Genomic DNA, 21,786 nt, shown 5'->3' on the forward strand with positions numbered 1-21,786 from the left:
TGTTGGATAATTTGCAGAAGAATGATCCTATGTTCCTGCTAGCAATGTGGTATAGGTACCCAGCCAGTAACCTTCATTTATTAGTGGTACATAAAGGACTTTGTAGGATGCCATAAGAGAACATATGAACATGAATCACATTCCATACCTTTCCTCACAGCTTTCTCCTCCAGTTTAGCCAGCAGCTTCTCCCTGTGTTTAGTATCATCACTCAGAGTGAAAGTGTAGGCCAGCAGAGCCTGGGTGTAGGCACTGCTCACTTTTCTGGCAGCCTTCCTCAGGCAGGATAAAGCATCACTAACCATTGGGTCCTACAGGAAGAAACAGGGTCAGCTACATTGGTGAAGATCAGTGAGAAAGGAAGGAATTAGAACCTAACGGACATTAATTACTCCACCAGTTTTGGGGTGGACATCCATTGTAATGCAAAGCTGATAGTGAAATGTTAGATCCAACTGGAAACCCCTAGAACAAGGGTCCCCAACCAAAGTCATGTTCAAATGTAAAAACAGCACAAGCATGAAAAATGTACCTGGGGGTGCCAAATAAGGGCTGTGATTGGCTATTTGGTAGCCCCTATCAGGACTGGCAGCCTACAGGAGGCTCTATTTGGCATTACACCTGTATTTTATGGAACCAAAACTTGCCTCCAAGCCAGGAATTCAAAAATAAGCACCCACTTTGAGGCCACTGGGAGCAACACCCAAGGGGTTGGGGAGCAACATGTTGTCCCTCAGCCACAGGTTGGGGACCAGTGCCCTAGAACAACCCCAGTGAGCAATCCCAAGAATCAGCCTATTGGGGGAAAGTGCCTCCAGTGGCCAAAGGATTATGAAAAATGATGGCGTGCTTGCTGGCCTTTGCCAAAACAATAGTCTTCACATGATGAAAGCAAACTTAATTCTAAGCAACTATTCAATATAGATTATTCCAATATCTGTGAATGTAATTTGTGGTTGCACCTTCTTTTATGTGTTCCTTAATTTCTCTGCACATCTTTCTATTTGTAGACTGAATGTCTCCCCCTTATTATATCATTACTGGTCACCAATGGGGAGGCATACACACAAGTGTACCTAGCCCAACTTATATACAGCTCATTTCTATTCTCTGTTATAAATGTATATGTTTACTCTTCTACTAATCCTTATTAATATTTAAGCAACAGAATTTTGCTCACCTCTTTGGACAGACCGGCTTCCATTAGAGCAATGGTGACATAAGCAGAAAGAGATATTTCATCATCCACTCCCCCCTATCGGACAAAAAGTTCATACTGATTATCTATGTTCTTCTTCCCATGTAGAGTGATTTCATGAGTAGGAACTAACACAGGAGTCAATTTTATAATATGATGTGACATTGTAAATGACCTACCTTCATTGCATTATTGAAGAGTTTCCCCACACTACGGAAGCAGCCGCTCCTTTGGCGTTTATCTTTTAGCCATGAGAAAGAATGGTTTAGGTGGTCTCCGTCGATGAAGATGTAGGGACGAGCCTTGCTGAAGGACTTCACTACAAATGCAGTCAGCCTACGTAGGGAGTAGACAGAGAGAGTGGAAAAGCAGCCAGGATTGTGCCTTTACTTGACCGAGAGAGAGCACAATCTCCATTCTATCTACAGTAGTAACGTCTCCAACTTGTGTGCTCTCTCTCTCTCTCGTAAAGGCATAAGCCATAGACACCCCATCAAAGAGATTTACATAGACCAGGGATCTCATAGACCAAGATCTCAATGTTAGCCCAATCTGATAGAACTATATTAATGGGTAAACTTCCAGTATACCAGTCTACATTTCACTGTTTCCTTTGAAATTTAAATTACAATAGAACTACCCCCCCATCTCAATCTGTGGATCAACATCATTTACCATATAGTGTATATCGCTATAAATACCATGTGATCCCTCATAAATAAATACGATCCCTCACCAATAAATCTACTTACTCACCATGTGTTTCCCTCGGGGTCCCTTGACCCAAATGCGCTGTAGGACCCATCGTTACGTTTGTAAGTCAGTTGTCTTTGGTACCCTGAGCAAAAAACCACATTAAACAGGTTATACAAACCTATTGTATGTCTTGGATCATCAGACTGCACCCATAGGTGCTCTTACACTTCTACACAACGGAAGGGCGATTACGTGTACACTCATTACCTGTGTGCTGGGTTGGGTACTATTCACTAACCGGCACAGTTTATTGGGCAAAAGTTTTTTGGTAATTTTATTGGCAGGAATGGGACAGAGAGTTATATCATGGGGAAGAATCTAGGGATGCACCAAATCCACTTTTTTAGGATCTGGCCGAACGCCGAACTCTTTGTGAAAGATTCGGCTCAATACTGTACCGAATCCGAGTAATGTTTCCTTTACAACACCTAGGGTTGGACTGGGCTGCCGGGACACCTGGAAAATACCTGGTAGGCCCCAGCAGCCCAGACCCGACCCTACTGCTGTTCTCTGGCCTCCAATGTCCTCCCCTGACGCGTTTCACATACGCGCGTTCAGGAGAGGTTGTCGGACAGGGGCCCCAGGGGGGGGGTTAGGGGTGCGCGGCGGCCCCTGCGGGGGACCCGGCCAGAGGAGGCACCTTGGCACCCCTATTTGCTAGATATCCATCCCTTTAAACCTAACTAGTGAATCCCCTATTGCCACCTTTCTTGGTAGGGAATTCCATAATCTGATTGGCCTCATGGTATGGAAACCTTTCCGGTGCAGGGGAGGAGCAATCTCCTCCAGACTCTTATCAAAGTCATATTGCTGTACTAATGGCTACTTGTCACTGCCACATCTGGAACAGAAACAAACAAGAGATCCAGGATCCCTCACCGCTTTCAAGGAATCCTTTGGCTTTGGTCTGGATCTCAGGGCTCAGTTGGTGAGTGTTTTCCAGATACTGAAGAATGAAGATATTGGGGGCAAAGAGAACCATGTTCTGCTCCCCACATCCATATGGCATGGCCAGGAGCCGGTCCAGGTTCTGCATGGCTGTTCCCATCAGGTCTCCTGTAGGAAATAATATAGAATGGAGCAGAGAAGTAAAAACTAAGCTTGTAGTGCTATTCTGCACTTGCAAGAATATCTAAAACCCTATTAAAATGACAAGGACAGTATAGTACAGAATATCACAGTAAAGTACAGAACAGTACTGGACCTGGATAGTGTAGTTATTGCCTGTGTCAGACAGTTATATATTAGAAATTTCAGACATTTACTGTATATACGTTCTTTTTGTGGGTTTATAGGATATAGTAGCCTCTTTCAAAGCATTACGCAGGGTAACTTTTGAGACAACAGCCCCTTGGTTCCTGCCTTCTCCCATATTTTGTTATCCCAGGGAATTAGATTACTCTTGAGACGGAAACAATTGTATTTGGTCTTAGCACTTTGAGTTCACTAATGCACAAGTCACTCCTCAGTCAACAGTAGTGATGGCCTATTGAGTCAGCCACATAATGCTTAATTCTAGTTGTGACCCCGTTTGAACATGATGGTTGATAACGTAAGCTATACCCCAAATGATTGCTTTTATGCTTAGTGTATTTTTATAATTATTGTTGTGTGTGTGGAGGGTAGTCTATGTAATTGCTTATCCACCAGTGGCAATAAAGCCCTGATTGGGCAGATTTATATTTTTATATCTCCATCTAAGTTCATTGGTATCTGGGTCTGTTTTTCTTTTTATTGCCATTTGCTAGTTACCCAGAGCGCACCGACACCACATTGTTACTACTGCCTGCTAGGCCTTCGGAGTGGCCTAGTGGTGCCAAGGATGGCTTTTTTTATTTGGTGTGCAATCTGGCTATTATCTCAAAGTGGAGCATCTGACTCTGGAATGGAAAGATAAGGAAGTATTGAAACAAAAGTGTCAGGTTTCTTAAAAAGATTGCCGGTGCTTTGAGGTTCTCCTCACCCAGTGCTGTTACATACGCTCTCTCAGAACCCTCCAGGATGTTCTCTGGAACATTCAGGGATATGTCCTCTGTCTTTGAATGGTCTAGAACAGAAGAAAACAGAACATCAGTGAAGTATTTTCAGATCTATGAACTATTCTGGTGATTGCCCAGCACTCAAGGCAAAGTCATGTGTTAGGACAGTAGATGTGCTGTACAGAACCACATGTACTGATATCATCCGTTGTCCTGAAGTGATGACTTTGTGTTGAGTGCTTGAGGATGATGGTCCCATAAGACCAAACATAAGCTGATTTACTTATAAGGGTTGGCTATTTACAGGCAGACTTTGGCTGCCATCTTGGCCGCTCTTGGTGTCTTTGATTGAGGCTCATTCAAATATTGATTAAGCAGGGTGGCTAATCTGTGCCAAGATCTGTGCTAGGCAGTGGCTGCAGTCTAGGTCTGATGGATCTTCATCCTCCTGTGTAAATCACTTATAGATCCTATTGTATGGCCTAAGGATATGTCTGTTTCAGCTCAACACCTTGACGGCCAGATCAGGAAAGTTGGCCAGACAAGCTGATCTTTATGCATATGGCCCAATTTGAAGTCAGAACATTCACCTAAGAAACATTATTCTCTTGAACCTGGATGAAGCAAAGGGACTGTTGCATTTGACTTGCCCTTTGAAACAGGAGAAAGCCAAATGTTCATGAGATTTGACCATCTGCATGGATGAGATCCTGGATGAAATGTGAACACAAGTGAAAAACTAAAGTGGTTCCTCTCACTTCTCCATCTGCCAGAGGCTTAGCCACGTGACAAAAAGTTGGCCTGTTTAACTAGACAATTGGGCAGTCTGAAATCAGACCAACTGCCTGGGCTGGACATGTATGAAAGCCTTTAGTACATTTAGTTAAAATGTTAATACTAATAATACAGCACAAAGCTAAGATATTTCTGACCCACCTTTCCCCATACACCTCTTACCTTCTCCCTCTGGGCTGCAGATCAGGGAGCTGTGAGATTTCTCTATTAGGACTCCCCCCGGCTGAAAGAAATCAGGTGAAGGCAAACGTGTTGGCAATGTATAAATTGACCACATTTCAGTATCTAATAAATCTTTTCGGGTAAAGGAGTGTGGCTACAGTGATAGCGCCCCTAAAGGGTGGCTATGGGTTTTTACAATTACATAGAGATTTAAATGTTCTTCTATAATAAAAATTTACAAGGAGATTGTGGGAGTGCACTAAGGCTAATTAAAATATATTTTTGTACAATTTGTCCTATTGACTACCAAGAAGCCAGAGCAGAACCCCATTTCGGTGATGAGGGTTCCCCTGAGCCGTACCTGCACCAGCAGTGGCTTAATCACAGTGTCGGAGTGACCCTGCTTGGGAACAATAGGAATCTCATTATTGCACATGTCCTGAGTGTTCAGAGCCTCCGTCCTCACCGTGATGTTCACCTCTCCTGGGGGGTGGGAGGGAAAACATGAATGGATTGGAGATGACATGAAACAGAAAAGAGCTGCGATGAGTAAAATAATTTGGCAAAGTTCAAAATTTCACATATATTTTTGAACATGGAAAACCACTCACTAACTGAATGGTATAGGTAGATCCTCCAGGTGGCACCGTGGGTCTAGGTGCCCAGTACTTCAGCTTTAGCAAAATACAAGGTTCAGTTCTTGGCACAAACTGGACCACAGTGGATTAGTGCTGCTTAACCAGTTCTTGAAAAAGTTCCATAACCATTTATGAATGGGCCCAGCTTGTGCCAGCCTGATGTGACTGTGATTGAAAGTTCTAAAGTTTTACTCTTTCTTTCTAAAATGTGACCCCTTCCAACAACACAGAGAAACCTGTTGCTTGTGAGAGCCCCTGAGCCATATCTCAAGCAGGTTGGAGGCTTTAAGGTTCTATATATGTGTGTGAAAGCTCCTGAGCCATATCTCAAGCAGGTTGGAGGCTTTAAGGTTCTATATATGTGTGTGAGAGCTCCTGAGCCATATCTCACCCAGGTTGGAGGCTTTAAGGTTCTATATATGTGTGTGTGTGTGAGCCCCTGAGCCATATCTCACCCAGGTTGGAGGCTTTAAGGTTCTATATATGTGTGTGAGAGCTCCTGAGCCATATCTCACCCAGGTTGGAGACTTTAAGGTTCTATATATGTGTGTGTGAGAGCCCCTGAGCCATATCTCACCCAGGTTGGAGGCTTTAAGGTTCTATATATATGTGTGAGAGCCCCTGAGCCATATCTCACCCAGGTTGGAGGCTTTAAGGTTCTATATATATGTGTGTGTGAGAGCTCCTGAGCCATATCTCACCCAGGTTGGAGGATTTAAGGTTCTATATATGTGTGTGAGCCCCTGAGCCATATCTCACCCAGGTTGGAGGCTTTAAGGTTCTATATATATGTGTGTGTGAGAGCTCCTGAGCCATATCTCACCCAGGTTGGAGGCTTTAAGGTTCTATATATGTGTGTGTGTGTGAGCTCCTGGGCCATATCTCACCCAGGTTGGAGGCTTTAAGGTTCTATATATGTATGTGTGTGTGAGAGCCCCTGAGCCATATCTCACCTAGGTTGGAGGCTTTAAGGTTCTATATATGTATGTGAGCTCCTGAGCCGTATCTCACCCAGGTTGGAGGCTTTAAGGTTCTATATATGTATGTGAGCTCCTGGGCCATATCTCACCCAGGTTGGAGGCTTTAAGGTTCTATATATGTGTGTGAGCTCCTGGGCCATATCTCACCCAGGTTGGAGGCTTTAAGGTTCTATATATGTGTGTGAGCTCCTGGGCCATATCTCACCCAGGTTGGAGGTTTTAAGGCTCTATATATGTGTGTGAGAGCCCCTGAGCTGTATCTCACCCAGGTTGGAGGCTTTAAGGTTCTATATATGTGTGTGAGCTCCTGGGCCATATCTTACCCAGGTTGGAGGCTTTAAGGTTGTATATATGTGTGTGAGAGCCCCTGAGCCATATCTCACCCAGGTTGGAGGCTTTAAGGTTCTATATATGTGTGTGTGTGAGAGCCCCTGAGCCATATCTCAAGCAGGTTGGAGCCTTTAAGGTTCTATATATGTGTGTGTGAGAGCTCCTGGGCCATATCTCACCCAGGTTGGAGGCTTTAAGGTTCTATATATGTGTGTGTGAGAGCCCCTGAGCCATATCTCACCCAGGTTGGAGGCTTTAAGGTTCCAGTAGAAGGTCTTGCTTTCGTCTGCACAGATACAGCTGCTATACTGACAGTCAGCACATGGTTCCTGCTCTAACTCAAGTGACGGCTGGAGTGTAGTCTGAACCTGTTATTGAAAGAAAGAGATCAGCTAATATTTCCAGGCAAATAATGTCTGTTCAGCAGAAGAGACCTTTATCCACTTTATGTACAGTACAAATGTGTTTGTGTAATATTTTCCATTTCCTAATTTTATGGTTATCAGTAAATGTGCCCCCAGGGGTCCAACTAACACGTTGCTTAACATTGGGCATTCTATAAGATATTAAAAGTTTACCTAAAGGTGAACAACCCCTTTAAAGGAGAAGGAAAGGTAAAACCTTAGGTAAGCTTTATCAGAAAAGTCTATGTAAATACAGCCAAAAGCACTCACAGAAACTCCTCTATCAAAAGAAACACCGAATTTCTTGACTCCTTTTTTGTGAACATGTTCTTCAGTATCAGACTTCCTCTCTTTTAGGGCTCCTTTGGGTTTGTGGCTTGAGTCTGCTCAGTTCTCTTCTCTCTCCATCTTCCCCACCCCTCTCCTGCTTCCCCCTTCCATAAGAATGCATAAGAACTCATCCCCCCCTCCCTTAGGAATGTGTGATCTGAGCTTCCAATGGCTATAACTGCAGCAGGAAGCTCCCAAGACCAAGCCAAAAAGGCAGCTGATATCAGAGGGAGCTTCTAGGGCTGGTTACTCAGGTATAGTAAAGCTTTCTGCTGAATAAATATAGTGTTCTAGGAGACACTAATGTGGAGAATCTATTGGCAGTAAAATGCCAAAATGACTTTCCTTCTCCATTAAGTTCTAAAACTTGTTTTGGGCTACTTGTAGGAAATGTGTTGAGAAACTGATACAGTCTATATCAGTGGTTCTCAACCTTCCTAATGCCGTGACCCTTTAATACAGTTCCTCATGTCGTGACCCCCAACCATAAAATTATTCCTTAGACTATCGGAAATATGTGTTCTCCGATGGTCTTAGGCCACCCCTGTGAAAGGGTTGTTCGACCCCCAAAGGGGTCCCGACCCACAGGTTGAGAACCGCTGGTCTAGATGTTTGTTATTAGATAATAAAACATCCATTAGTCACCTTTATACACTGCTTGAGGTAGTTAAACACAGAGGCCTTGAGAGTGAATGACTCCCCTCGCACCACAGAGTACGGCAGAGTGAGCTCCACAAAGAAGGGCTGGAAGGCTCGAAGGGAGGTTGGTGGGGAGATGCCAAACCCACTGGGTCCCATACAGAAAGCTCCTGCATTCCACTCGGTGATGGTGTCTGGGGCTGAGCCATGGACCTCGGCTCTACCCGACTCACTGAGGGATGGGCACAACAAGGGTTTTAGTTAAGAAAAATCAATTATTGCAACTGAAGAATCACAATGAGAACTTTGTTTCAGCGTCTCTTACAGAAATGATGGTGAATTTTGAAATGTAAGAAACTTTTAGAAATTGAAAATTGAGTGGTCCTCATTTTTGAGCTGAACTAATACGGGTGGGTTTAAGGACATCTATCCGTTATGGTGGTTTATATAGTTATACACTTTTGCTTGCTGTGGCCCTATCAACCAGAGCAGCCAGTCTGCAGCTTTGATTTTACTGATCTAGGGCAGATAGAAAAATAAAAGCCATTGGAGGGCTAATACTGGTCCTTGCAATGAATCCCTTCGAAAATTCTATAAACACGGTAACCAGTCTGGCAATACAATTTCCAATCTATTTTCTGACTCCACCATTAAAGTGAGTCTAAGAAAACATTTTAACTTGATGATAAGCAACTGAAAGTGCAAAAATGATGTCCAGGTATTTTGCACTGAGGTCTCTGCATTTGCTGCGGGCCATGATCATTGACAATAACACAATAGCATCTGAGTTTCCATTGGCTACAGAGATGTCAAAGGGCAACGGAACCACGATACAGGTTGTGCCCAGGATAATGTTTGCCCTAAAACAGTGAACAGTACCGTCAAAGATGTTCCCTGCTGTGGGCCAATGATCTGCTATTTTACTAGTTTGGGCAAAGGGATTATTGAGAGTCATACACATCATCTAAGGAAACGTTGGCCATAACAATCTCCAACTTGCGGGGCTCCAGTTGGGAAGCTGTGTCTAAAGGATGCAAATGACACCCTTGTGTTGGACCTAAGTGAGCAGAATGAAGCAAGAGGAAAGCTATAGAGCAGGGATTCCCAACCTTTTGTACTTGTGAGCCACAAGTGTTGGGGAGCAACACAAACATAAAAAGTGTTCTTTGGCGATGCCAAATACGGGCTGCAACTGGCCCCATGTGGACTGCTGGCCTGCAGAAGGCTTTGTCTAGAATAAAACTGTCTCCGGGCTTCCAAAACTTGCCTCCAAGTCAGAAATGTAAAAATGGCTCCAACTTTGTGGCGACTGGGAGCAACACCAAAGGGGTTGCGGGTCCAACATGTTGGGGTTGGGGTGCAACATGTTGCCCCTGAGCCACTGGTTGGGGATCACTGCTATAGAGGAAGAACAGGAAAGTAGCAACTAATGGAGCAACTAAAATGGAGGGGGCAGCAGGAGAAAGCAGGTGGGGAAGGGGAGATACAGAAGTAGAGCTGGTCCTGCTGCCTCATCCTCATGTCTTCTCTCCAATACTTACTGCATTTCAGCTTCCCCAGCCATTGCTTTTATTTGCTCACTATAGTTTAAACGTACCCCACAGGCTCTAGCTGCCAGATCCACGTCTCTGGGAAATACGCCCGGATTATTTCAGCCGCTGGTTCAGTGAGTTCATTTCCCACTCCCACTGCTTTCGGCATTGCCCTTACAAGACCTGTAAAATATATCAAAAATATTTTTTGTTTGCGTTTTACTCGACCAAAAATTTGTGCATTGTACCGGGCAAAACCACTACAGGTATAGGACCCATTATCCAGAATGCTCGGGATCAAGGGTATTCCGGATAAGGGATCTTTCTGTAATTTGGATCTCCATACCTTAAGTCTACTAAAAAATTAGTACAGGTACTGTTTTATTACTACAGAGAAAAGGGAATCATTTAACCATTAAATAAACCCAATAGGGCTGTTCTGCCCCCAATAAGGGGTAATTATATCTTAGTTGGGATCATTTACAGGTACTGTTTTATTATTACAGAGAAAAGGGAATCATTTAACCATTAAATAAACCCAATAGGGCTGTTCTGCCCCCAATAAGGGGTAATTATATCTTAGTTGGGATCATTTACAGGTACTGTTTTATTATTACAGAGAAAAGGGAATCATTTAACCATGAAATAAACCCAATAGGGCTGTTCTGCCCCCAATAAGGGGTAATTATATCTTAGTTGGGATCAAGTACAGGTACTGTTTTATTATTACAGAGAAAAGGGAATCATTTAACCATTAAATAAACCCAATAGGGCTGTTCTGCCCCCAATAAGGGGTAATTATATCTTAGTTGGGATCAAGTACAGGTACTGTTTTATTATTACAGAGAAAAGGGAATCATTTAACCATGAAATAAACCCAATAGGGCTGTTCTGCCCCCAATAAGGGGTAATTATATCTTAGTTGGGATCAAGTACAGGTACTGTTTTATTATTACAGAGAAAGGGAATCATTTAACCATGAAATAAACCCAATAGGGCTGTTCTGCCCCCAATAAGGGGTAATTATATCTTAGTTGGGATCAAGTACAGGTACTGTTTTATTATTACAGAGAAAAGGGAATCATTTAACCATTAAATAAACCCAATAGGGCTGTTCTGCCCCCAATAAGGGGTAATTAGGAGCTTTCTGGATAAGGGGTTTCCAGATAAGGGATCCCATACCCGTACTAGATTTTAGTCTTTAATCTTTTAGCTTTTAGGGTGAATACACACAGGGCTACTAGTAGCAGCTACTTGTCACGGCTACAGAAGCAGACAATGCTGATCATTTACTGATAATTGTCCCTATGTGTGTTTAGCAGAGGCAACTCTCAGTATTGTCTATGGCAGGGGATTTTCTGGCGTTTAGTAGCCGTGACAAATGGCTGCTACTAAGTAGCCCCTCTAAAAATATCTTGTAGCTATTCCCATATTTAAGTGAGAAGAACTGTTATGTGAAAATGCTCAGAGCAAGGTCTCACCATCTCCAGCATCAGCAATTCGAGGGTGCGCGAGCACGTTGTACTGGAGAGCAAATTCAGGTTCCCGGCACCTCAGAGGCTTCTTAATCTCCGCACTAGTGACGATCTTAAGGCGCATGTCCTGCCATTAAAAGCAAATAATAGGGAACTCTGAGTATCACTCATGTATTATAAGGGATAATGTACCCCCTACTGTAAATGATAAGGATATTAGCAGTCACTGAGGGGTTCTGTGCCCATATAAAGGCACAAGGCTGCAGGCTGAGTTATACAGGGAACTCTGAGTATCACTCATGTATTATAAGGGATAATGTACCCCCTACTGTAAATGATAAGGATATTAGCAGTCACTGAGGGGTTCTGTGCCCCCCATATAAAGGCACAAGGCTGCAGGCTGAGTTATACAGGGAACTCTGAGTATCACTCATGTATTATAAGGGATAATGTACCCCCTACTGTAAATGATAAGGATATTAGCAGTCACTGAGGGGTTCTGTGCCCATATAAAGGCACAAGGCTGCAGGCTGAGTTATACAGGGAACTCTGAGTATCACTCATGTATTATAAGGGATAATGTACCCCCTACTGTAAATGATAAGGATATTAGCAGTCACTGAGGGGTTCTGTGCCCCCCATATAAAGGCACAAGGCTGCAGGCTGAGTTATACAGGGAACTCTGAGTTTCACTCATGTATTATAAGGGATAATGTACCCCCTACTGTAAATGATAAGGATATTAGAAGTCACTGAGGAGTTCTGCCTACAAAGACCACAGGATGAATAAACTATATTCTCTAACAGTATAGGTAGATCCGGTGCTTAATTTGATACCTTAAATAAGCTGTATACATCAACCTCATCTTCATGAGGCATATGCCACGGTGGTAGAACAATACTTCTCTTCCACATTGGTCGATGAAACCAGGGATAAAATGGACAATGATCATCACTATCTTGGACCCGAGCATCGTACCCTCCGAAATCAGGGAAAGGAAAGAGATTGTGAATCTGTAATAGGAAGAACATGTGAGGGTTAGAAGAAAAGGAAGAGAAGATGTACCTTCTGGTGCTCCACAAGCTGGAGGTGCTGAGAGGTTCTGATGGGCTGAAGGATAGGTGTCTTCTTAAGCAAAATAACAAAAATCATGCTAAGGGGTGATTTATCAACGGTCGATTTACATTTTTTTTATCGATCAGGTTTTTTTAGCTGGTATTTAGTGAATGCAAAAACCCCCAAAACTCTAAAAGTTTGCGAGTTGCTAGAGAAGTCAGTAGGAGTTGTCCTAGGCAAAGTCAAGCCTTATGGGCAATTAGTTTTATTTGAGTTTGTTTCAAGTCTGAAACTCAAATACTCGAGTATTTGAGTTTTTTTTATTTGCACAACTTTATTATTATTTAGAAAAACTCAACTGAGATGGAGTTGATAGCTCAGGCTGTGACCCTTACACAGTTTGCACATTCAGACGGTCTGGGACAGGTACGAGACCATAAAGGGCTATAAATATGTGTGTATGGGGCTGCATTATGCCAGAGAGGTGAGAAGCGTCCCATCATGCATTGCACCAACGCTCGGTAGGAGATGGATATGACAGTGGCTCGTACCTGATCGGCCGTCAGTTCTTTGTCAGGTTTCATTAACACCACACTCTGATCCACCACTCTCAGGCCACACAGGGACCCGGCGGCTGCCTGGACTTGTAGGGAAACATCAGCTCCTGGGAGAACTTCATCTGGGGAGAAGCCAACTGATACCTGGGCAAACAGAGAGACATGTTGATTGGGGAGAGCTAAGGTGTTACAGATACAGGTACAGGGAGGCCATGGGAACATCTGTACAACTTACTTTGTTCTTGAAGCACCTTTGCAGTTTGAATGTTGCAGAATCGGCCACTAATTCCCCATTAGGGAGGGAAATGAAGGCGAGAGCGCGGAGAGTCGGAGAGACGTCGGCACTGAGTGTGAGTTTGATGGAGACCTCACCCCTCAGCTCTGAAGATCCTACACAGTAACAAGGGGAAAGGGGAACATTCAGGCACTAAGTTATAAATAAAGGAGTGCAGAGGGGCAGAACAGGCCCTGAGGGGCAGAGTAGCAGGGCAGGTAGGAGCCATCTTATAGCCAATGTATTAGCTAAAGGAGTAAGTTGCTGATATGGGGGAGCTGAGTAGGAGGCAGATTTCTCAGGAAAGGTTATGGGATTTGGCAGAGTCTCACCTCCTCCTTCACTAGTAATGGGCACTTCCACTGATCCCGAGTCCTTTACTGACCCTTTAGAAGCAACCTAGGGAACAGGTAACAAGGAGTTAGATACAGTTTAGCAGCTCTGGCCCTTTAAAGTGTTGTCAGTCACCCAAATGAATGTAACTTTGTGATGAGACTGGTGCAAATACACTATGCATTCAATCCCATCAAGTTTTAAACCAAATGTAGGTCAGTTTTCATGGAGACCTCTGAAATAGAACAGTTCAAAAACGTATAATTTCCATTGTAAAAGGTACATCTGATTGCAGAAACCTCAAAGTAACATCCCTGAAATACAAAACCTAGCCAATAAGAGCTTCCCAGGGTTCCCAGGGCACATATAAGACCCCAGAATGTGAGTGATGAAAGAGTAGCAGAGCCCATTACCAGGTAGTGCAGCTCCATGTGCTTGACCTCAATCCCCAGGGCAGAGTTTGGGATAATATATTCCACTCGGACATCTCGTTGCCCCTCACATGGGAGCGCCCCCTGCTGGGAGTGCAGTTTCAGGAAACTCTTGCTGGGGGAGTGGAAGGGTTTCAGCATGAGCGATGCACTCACATCATTAGGGGTAATGAGACGGCCCTGAAGGAAATCAAATCCAGCGTCCTGTGTAGTTGTACTGGCCTGCAGCAAATAGAAAGCAGAGTGATCAGCATTACAAAGAGAAGAACTCGTGCCTACTGATGGTTAGGGGTACTCAAGCGCAAGGTCACGGTTACAGAAAGCAGCTGGTTATTTATTGGGTTTGGGTACTCGGGGCTGATAAAACAAACCTGGGCAAAAGGCAAGATGGAATATGCTCAAGATGATGACGAAAGAGGCAAATAGTTTGTCTTTATATATAGCCAAGTCTGCTTGTCCATGTATTAGAGCAGGGGTCCCCAACCTTTCTTACTTGCGAGCCACAGTCAAATGTAAAAAGACTTGGGGAGCAACACAAGCACCATAAAAGTTCATGGAGGAGCCAAATAAGGGCTGTGATTGGCTATTAGGGGCCTCTATGCACCCTATCAGCTTACAGGGGGCTTTATTTGGTAGGAAATCTTGTTTTTATTCAACCAAAACTTGCCCCCAAGTCAGGAATTCAAAAATAACTCCCTGGTTTGGGGGCACTGAGAGCAACAAGGGCAATATTAGCTTTTGACCAAGCCAGCCAAATATTGGCACATACTGTATATTGCTAACGTAAATTCAATGACTCATTTGTCAGAATGGATCTACTATATTTATCTTGCCTGCTGGGACATTTGCTAAAGGCCTATCCTGGGGCAACTAGAATTATACAGAGTAGGGGTGGCATTTGGTAACTGGGGTACACCACAAAGGGCTTCAGAAGGAGTATGAATGTACTTGTTGGTGCCACTCAGTGAGTATATTGTACATTAAGCTGTTTCAGGGGCCGTTCCTTTTGTGTAACATGTAAGTGGGTTTTCCTTTTGGAATTTGAGTTAGAGAATCTAAAGGGATAGGTTAGAGCATTGGGAACTGCAAGCCTGGGGGGTACACTGAGCAGCAAGGGCCAGGGAAGTGTTGGGTGCAGATGTGGCAGTTGTTATACAGGAAAGTAGGTGCAGGTCGGCAAATCTTAGACTAAAGGAACGCAGCCCCCCTACCCTAAGGCTCAGCTGTCCCTTCCACTCTGCCGTGTTCTCCAGCTGGAAGGAGGCGAGTCCATTCTCATCCGACACCAATGTCTTGTTTACTTCATTAGAATGGCTGGTTAGATAGACTATCTGGTTGGGGATGGGGTCATCATTGGCATCTACCACCTTTACCTGCACAGGGGAGAAGCAAGAGAAAAACATGAAAAAAGAGTGACCATAGGCTGCGGCAGGAGATTTATTAATAGGGGTATTAACTAGTAAGGTCTTACTGTGCCGCTGTATGGGATCCCCGGCTTGTAGTTACTGTCAGCATCCAGGAAACTGCAACTCGTGACTACAGACGAAATGATGGTTTTACCGCTTCCAGAATATTCCACTCCTATGAGAAAAGGCAGATGTGTAGAAAGACAGTAAAGCTGGAACTCCATCCAATGAAACCATCTCTCCCTACTATACCTGCTATCCCACAGCCCCAGTCCCTTCCCAGAGGCTATTATCCCCCCACTGCTACTATAGGCACCATCTCTCCCTACTATACCTGCTATCCCACAGCCCCAGTCCCTTCCCAGAGGCTATTATCCCCCCACTGCTACTATAGGCACCATCTCTCCCTACTATACCTGCTATCCCACAGCCCCAGTCCCTTCCCAGAGGCTATTATCCCCCCCACTGCTACTATAGGCACCATCTCTCCCTACTATACCTGCTATCCCACAGCCCCAGTCCCTTCCCAGAGGCTATTATCCCCCCACTGCTACTATAGGCACCATCTCTTCCCTACTATACCTGCTATCCCCACAGCCCCAGTCCCTTCCCAGAGGCTATTATTCCCCCACTGCTACTATAGGCACCATCTCTCCCTACTATACCTGCTATCCCACAGCCCCAGTCCTTCCGCAGAGGCTATTATCCCCCACTGCTACTATAGGCCACCATCTCTCCCTACTATACCTGCTATCCTACTAGCCCCAGTCCCTTCCCAGAGGCTATTATCCCCCCACTGCTACTATAGGCACCATCTCTCCCTACTATACCTGCTATCCCACAGCCCCAGTCCCTTCCCAGAGGCTATTATCCCCCCACTGCTCCTATAGGCACCATCTCTCCCTACTATACCTGCTATCCCACAGCCCCAGTCCCTTCCCAGAGGCTATTATCCCCCCACTGCTACTATAGGCACCATCTCTCCCTACTATACCTGCTATCCCACAGCCCCAGTCACTTCCAATTGGATAATATCCCCATTGCTAATACAGGTACCATCCCTCCCTGATACACTTACCCCAGAGCTGCAACTGCTTCCCAGAAGTTAATAAAAACACTATTTCTGTAGTAGCTGCTTAGCTGCCATCACAGTCAAAAAAACAAAAATGAAGTTCAATTGGAGGCTTTCCACGCTCGTCCTGCCTACATGTCGAGCTCAGTACAAGTGGAGCTCAGTACATGTGGAGCTCAGTACAAGTGGAGCTCAGTACAAGTGGAGCTCAGTACAAGTGGAGCTCAGTACATGTGGAGCTCAGTACAAGTGGAGCTCAGTACAAGTGGAGCTCAGTACATGTGGAGCTCAGTACAAGTGGAGCTCAGTACAAGTGGAGCTCAGTACATGTGGAGCTCAGTACAAGTGGAGCTCAGTACAAGTGGAGCTCAGTACATGTGGAGCTCAGTACAAGTGGAGCTCAGTACAAGTGGAGCTCAGTACAAGTGGAGCTCAGTACATGTGGAGCTCAGTACGAGTGGAGCTCAGTACGAGTGGAGCTCAGTACGAGTGGAGCTCAGTACGAGTGGAGCTCAGTACGAGTGGAGCTCAGTACGAGTGGAGCTCAGTACATGTGGAGCTCAGTACATGTGGAGCTCAGTACATGTGGAGCTCAGTACGAGTGGAGCTCAGTACATGTGGAGCTCAGTACAAGTGGAGCTCAGTACATGTGGAGCTCAGTACGAGTGGAGCTCAGTACAAGTGGAGCTCAGTACGAGTGGAGCTCAGTACAAGTGGAGCTCAGTACATGTGGAGCTCAGTACAAGTGGAGCTCAGTACATGTGGAGCTCAGTACAAGTGGAGCTCAGTACAAGTGAGCTCAGTACAAGTGGAGCTCAGTACAAGGAGCTCATACATGTGGAGCTCAGTACGAGTGGAGCTCAGTACAGTGGAGCTCAGTACGAGTGGAGCTCAGTACGAGTGGAGCTCAGTACGAGTGGAGCTCAGTACGAGTGGAGCTCAGTACAGTGGAGCTCAGTACAAGTGGAGCTCAGTACAAGTGGAGCTCAGTACATGTGGAGCTCAGTACATGTGGAGCTCAGTACATGTGGAGCTCAGTACAAGTGGAGCTCAGTACATGTGGAGCTCAGTACGAGTGGAGCTCAGTACGAGTGGAGCTCAGTACAAGTGGAGCTCAGTACATGTGGAGCTCAGTACAAGTGGAGCTCAGTACATGTGGAGCTCAGTACAAGTGGAGCTCAGTACAAGTGGAGCTCAGTACAAGTGGAGCTCAGTACAAGTGGAGCTCAGTACAAGTGGAGCTCAGTACAAGTGGAGCTCAGTACAAGTGGAGCTCAGTACATGTGGAGCTCAGTACAAGTGGAGCTCAGTACAAGTGGAGCTCAGTACATGTGGAGCTCAGTACAAGTGGAGCTCAGTACAAGTGGAGCTCAGTACATGTGGAGCTCAGTACAAGTGGAGCTCAGTACAAGTGGAGCTCAGTACAAGTGGAGCTCAGTACAAGCGCTCTGGCAGGGTAGTTGCCACTTCTTCTCCCATTAAGAAAGACAAAGTTACATTCAGCTTGGCCTATTACCTGTCCCTCCCTCTGTAATAGTAGACGTCCCCTCTAGGCCCATTTCATGAGTGTTGTAGGTAAGATTGAAGTTTTCAGACGTCGCTGTCAATGTGGAACAGCCAGACTGGTCCAACTAAACAGAAAACACAGGGTTAGACGTGTAATTTTTTGGTGTGCAATCCATGTGCTTATTCTTTGTACCAAACCTAAGGAGAACTTTTATAGAAAAAGACCCCATCTCCCATTAAAGGTCAAATTATCCCTTCAGATACTATAATATAAATGTTCCGGCTAGATCCCCATTTCAAACAACCCTCCACATATACAGCAATCGAGTTAAGCACCAAGTCTCAGCAGACATTGCTTGGTAAAGGTACGGGACCTAGGTTTCTCCGGATAAGGGATTTTTCCATAATTTGAATCTCTGTAGACCCTAAGGGGCACATTAACTAATCCACGAACGTCCGAAAAGCGCCCGAATGTGCCTAATATGAAAAATCGTAATAACTATGAAAAAGTCGCGACAATTCACGAAAGTCATAATAACTATGAAAAAGTCGCGACAATTCACGAAAGTCACAATGGCTATGAAAAAGTCGCGACAATTCACGAAAGTGATAATAACTATGAAAAAGTTGCGACAATTCACGAAAGTCATAATGGCTATGAAAAAGTTGTGACAATTCACGAAAGTCATAATGGCTATGAAAAAGTCGCGACAATTCACGAAAGTGATAATAACTATGAAAAAGTTGCGACAATTCACGAAAGTCATAATGGCTATGAAAAAGTCGCAACAATTCACGAAAGTCATAATGGCTATGAAAAAGTCGCAACAATTCACGAAAGTCATAATGGCTATGAAAAAGTCGCGACAATTCACGAAAGTCATAATAACTATGAAAAAGTTGCGACAATTCACGAAAGTCATAATGGCTATGAAAAAGTCGCGACAATTCACGAAAGTCATAATAACTATGAAAAAGTTGCGACAATTCACGAAAGTCATAATGGCTATGAAAAAGTCGCGACAATTCACGAAAGTCATAATGGCTATGAAAAAGTCGCAACAATTCACGAAAGTCATAATGGCTATGAAAAAGTCGCAACAATTCACGAAAGTCATAATGGCTATGAAAAAGTTGCGACAATTCACGAAAGTCATAATGGCTATGAAAAAGTCGCAACAATTCACGAAAGTCATAATGGCTATGAAAAAGTCGCGACAATTCACGAAAGTCATAATAACTATGAAAAAGTTGCGACAATTCACGAAAGTCATAATGGCTATGAAAAAGTCGCAACAATTCACGAAAGTCATAATGGCTATGAAAAAGTCGCAACAATTCACGAAAGTCATAATGGCTATGAAAAAGTCGCAACAATTCACGCAAGTCGTAACGGCTACGAAAAAAGTTGCGACGGCTACGAAAACATCGAAAAAAATACGAAAAAGTCGTAAAATGTTTGTTTCCAATCCGATTTTTTCCCATTCAGGATTCGGATTCGTGGATTATTAAATCAGCCCCTAAGTCTATTGAAAAATCATTTAAAAGTGGTAAATTAACTTTTAATATATTATAGAATTACTAAGGTAATTTGAACCCTAGCAACCAGATAGCTGCCGATAACTGGAGAGTTTTTTGCTCATTTTTGCCTCCAATAACACCGCCTCCACCAACCACCCGCCCCTGATGAATACAGTGCTCCAAATGCAGGCAACAGTGTATTCATAGAACGACAAAGCTCTACATTACGGGAACACCAGTTTCTTGCGACTGCCCCTTTTTCAATGATCTTAATGTATTTTTATAGTAATTGTGTAATTATTGTAACAAGGCATTGCTTGTACCAGCTCTAATCTAATTCTTAATTCTTATTTTTACATCAAACTTTCCTGTCTGGAGAGACTTGGGCACTTGGCTGGGTCTGAAGACTAGAGAACAGCACTACTCTAGGACTCCTATCACTACTAAATAATGGGAAATAGTGATAAAAAGTAAAATAAATAGCGGTAAAGAGTAAATAGGAAGTCTGGTTTTGCAGCAGCAGCGCATTGGTGGTGGGAAATGTACATTATGGATAAAGAAAAAAAATACATTCATTTATATAACCCATTGCCACTATATGCTGGGTATAGTCTTTTTGGCTACTGGGAACAGTCCACTTATTATTTTATTTATATTCCACTAGGTACAGGTATGGGATCCCTTATCCGGAAACCCGTTATCCAGAAAGCTCCGAATTACGGAAAGCCTGTCTCCCATAGACTCCATTTTAATCAAATAATTCAGAATTTAATAACTGATTTCCTTTTCCCCCGTAATAATAAAACAGTACCTGTACTTGATCCCAACTAAGATATAATTACCCCTTATTGGGGCAGAACAGCCCTATTGGGTTTATTTAATGGTTAAATGATTCCCTTTTCTCTGTAATAATAAAACAGTACCTGTACTTGATCCCAACTAAGATATAATTACCCCTTATTGGGGCAGAACAGCCCTATTGGGTTTATTTAATGGTTAAATGATTCCCTTTTCTCTGTAATAATAAAACAGTACCTGTACTTGATCCCAACTAAGATATAATTACCCCTTATTGGGGGTAGAACAGCCCTATTGGGTTTATTTCATGGTTAAATGATTCCCTTTTCTCTGTAATAATAAAACAGTACCTGTACTTGATCCCAACTAAGATATAATTACCCCTTATTGGGGCAGAACAGCCCTATTGGGTTTATTTCATGGTTAAATGATTCCCTTTTCTCTGTAATAATAAAACAGTACCTGTACTTGATCCCAACTAAGATATAATTACCCCTTATTGGGGGTAGAACAGCCCTATTGGGTTTATTTCATGGTTAAATGATTCCCTTTTCTCTGTAATAATAAAACAGTACCTGTACTTGATCCCAACTAAGATATAATTACCCCTTATTGGATGCAAAACAACCCTATTGGGTTTAATTCATGTTTTAATGATTTTTTAGTAGACTTAAGGAATGGAGATCCAAATTACGGAAAGACCCCTTATCCGGAATACCCTTGGTCCCGAGCATTCTGGATAATGGGTCCTATACCTGTACCAATATATGACAAGTTCTATAATTGGATACAACTTTCACTCCAATATGGCTGTCTCACCTTCCCGCTGAAATCGACGCACAGGTCTGAGCGGTCATCATTGTGTCCCCACCAGTATCTTATGACCTTACGGCACACCGTAGCCTTATAGGTTCCTTGCACAGGTTTGCCATAGGTGTATCTGTATATAAGGATACAAAAGGGATTCTTTACTATTAAAAGGGGCGGTTCACCTTTAAGTTAATGTTTATTACGTTATTACGAATGGCCATTTCTAAGAAACTTTCAATTGGTCTTCATTATTTATTTTTTTTTATTTAATTGCCTTCTTTTTTTTTTTATAATATCTTTATTGATTGGTGAAAAATAAACAGCATCAGTTTATAATCAAACATAAACAATTCTAAAGATCAATAAAATATAATTAATACAATTTCACTTTCACAATTTCACCATTTTTATACCATAAAAATAAAAAAAAAAGAAGAGAAAAATAAAACAAAAAAAAAAACACAACATAAAAATAAAAAAAAAAAAACGATGAGCACTATTAGCTCCATCATTACCTATATACCAGGATATGAAGGTTTAATATGATTTTTAATTAGGGTTAAAATGTAATTGCCTTCTTTTTCTTACTCTTCGCCGCTTTCAAATGGGGGTCACTGACCCCGGCAGCCAAACCCTATTGCTCTGTGAGGCCCCAGTTTTATTGTTATTGTTACATTTAAATACTTATTTTTTCTCTTCAGTCCCTCTCCTATTCATATACCAGTCTCTCATCCAAACCACTCCCTGGTTGCTAAGGTAACTTGGACCCGAGCAACCAAATAGCTGCTGAAACTCCAAACAGC

At 43.4% G+C, this 21,786-nt stretch overlaps 1 protein-coding gene across 10 annotated transcripts in view; it reads right to left on the reverse strand.

The window, feature by feature from the left end:
• Positions 1-21,786, reverse strand: part of a2ml1 (alpha-2-macroglobulin-like 1) — a 214,001-nt gene that overhangs the window by 158,439 nt on the left and 33,776 nt on the right. For all 10 annotated transcript variants that reach the window (XM_031904782.1, XM_031904781.1, XM_031904778.1 and 7 more), the window contains 21 exon segments: positions 20,993-21,113; positions 17,865-17,979; positions 15,342-15,451; positions 15,082-15,243; positions 13,853-14,092; positions 13,439-13,505; positions 13,068-13,222; positions 12,827-12,976; positions 12,056-12,232; positions 11,225-11,345; positions 9,809-9,926; positions 8,218-8,443; positions 7,080-7,206; positions 5,252-5,373; positions 4,891-4,951; positions 3,918-4,001; positions 2,834-3,010; positions 1,955-2,036; positions 1,378-1,534; positions 1,181-1,255; positions 149-311 (listed from right to left, as the gene is read on the reverse strand). In XM_031904782.1, coding sequence (XP_031760642.1) covers positions 149-311; positions 1,181-1,255; positions 1,378-1,534; positions 1,955-2,036; positions 2,834-3,010; positions 3,918-4,001; positions 4,891-4,951; positions 5,252-5,373; positions 7,080-7,206; positions 8,218-8,443; positions 9,809-9,926; positions 11,225-11,345; positions 12,056-12,232; positions 12,827-12,976; positions 13,068-13,222; positions 13,439-13,505; positions 13,853-14,092; positions 15,082-15,243; positions 15,342-15,451; positions 17,865-17,979; positions 20,993-21,113 — 2,810 coding nt within the window.

Source organism: Xenopus tropicalis, chromosome 7, assembly GCF_000004195.4.
Source record: "Xenopus tropicalis strain Nigerian chromosome 7, UCB_Xtro_10.0, whole genome shotgun sequence".
Taxonomy (NCBI): Eukaryota; Metazoa; Chordata; class Amphibia; order Anura; family Pipidae; genus Xenopus; species Xenopus tropicalis.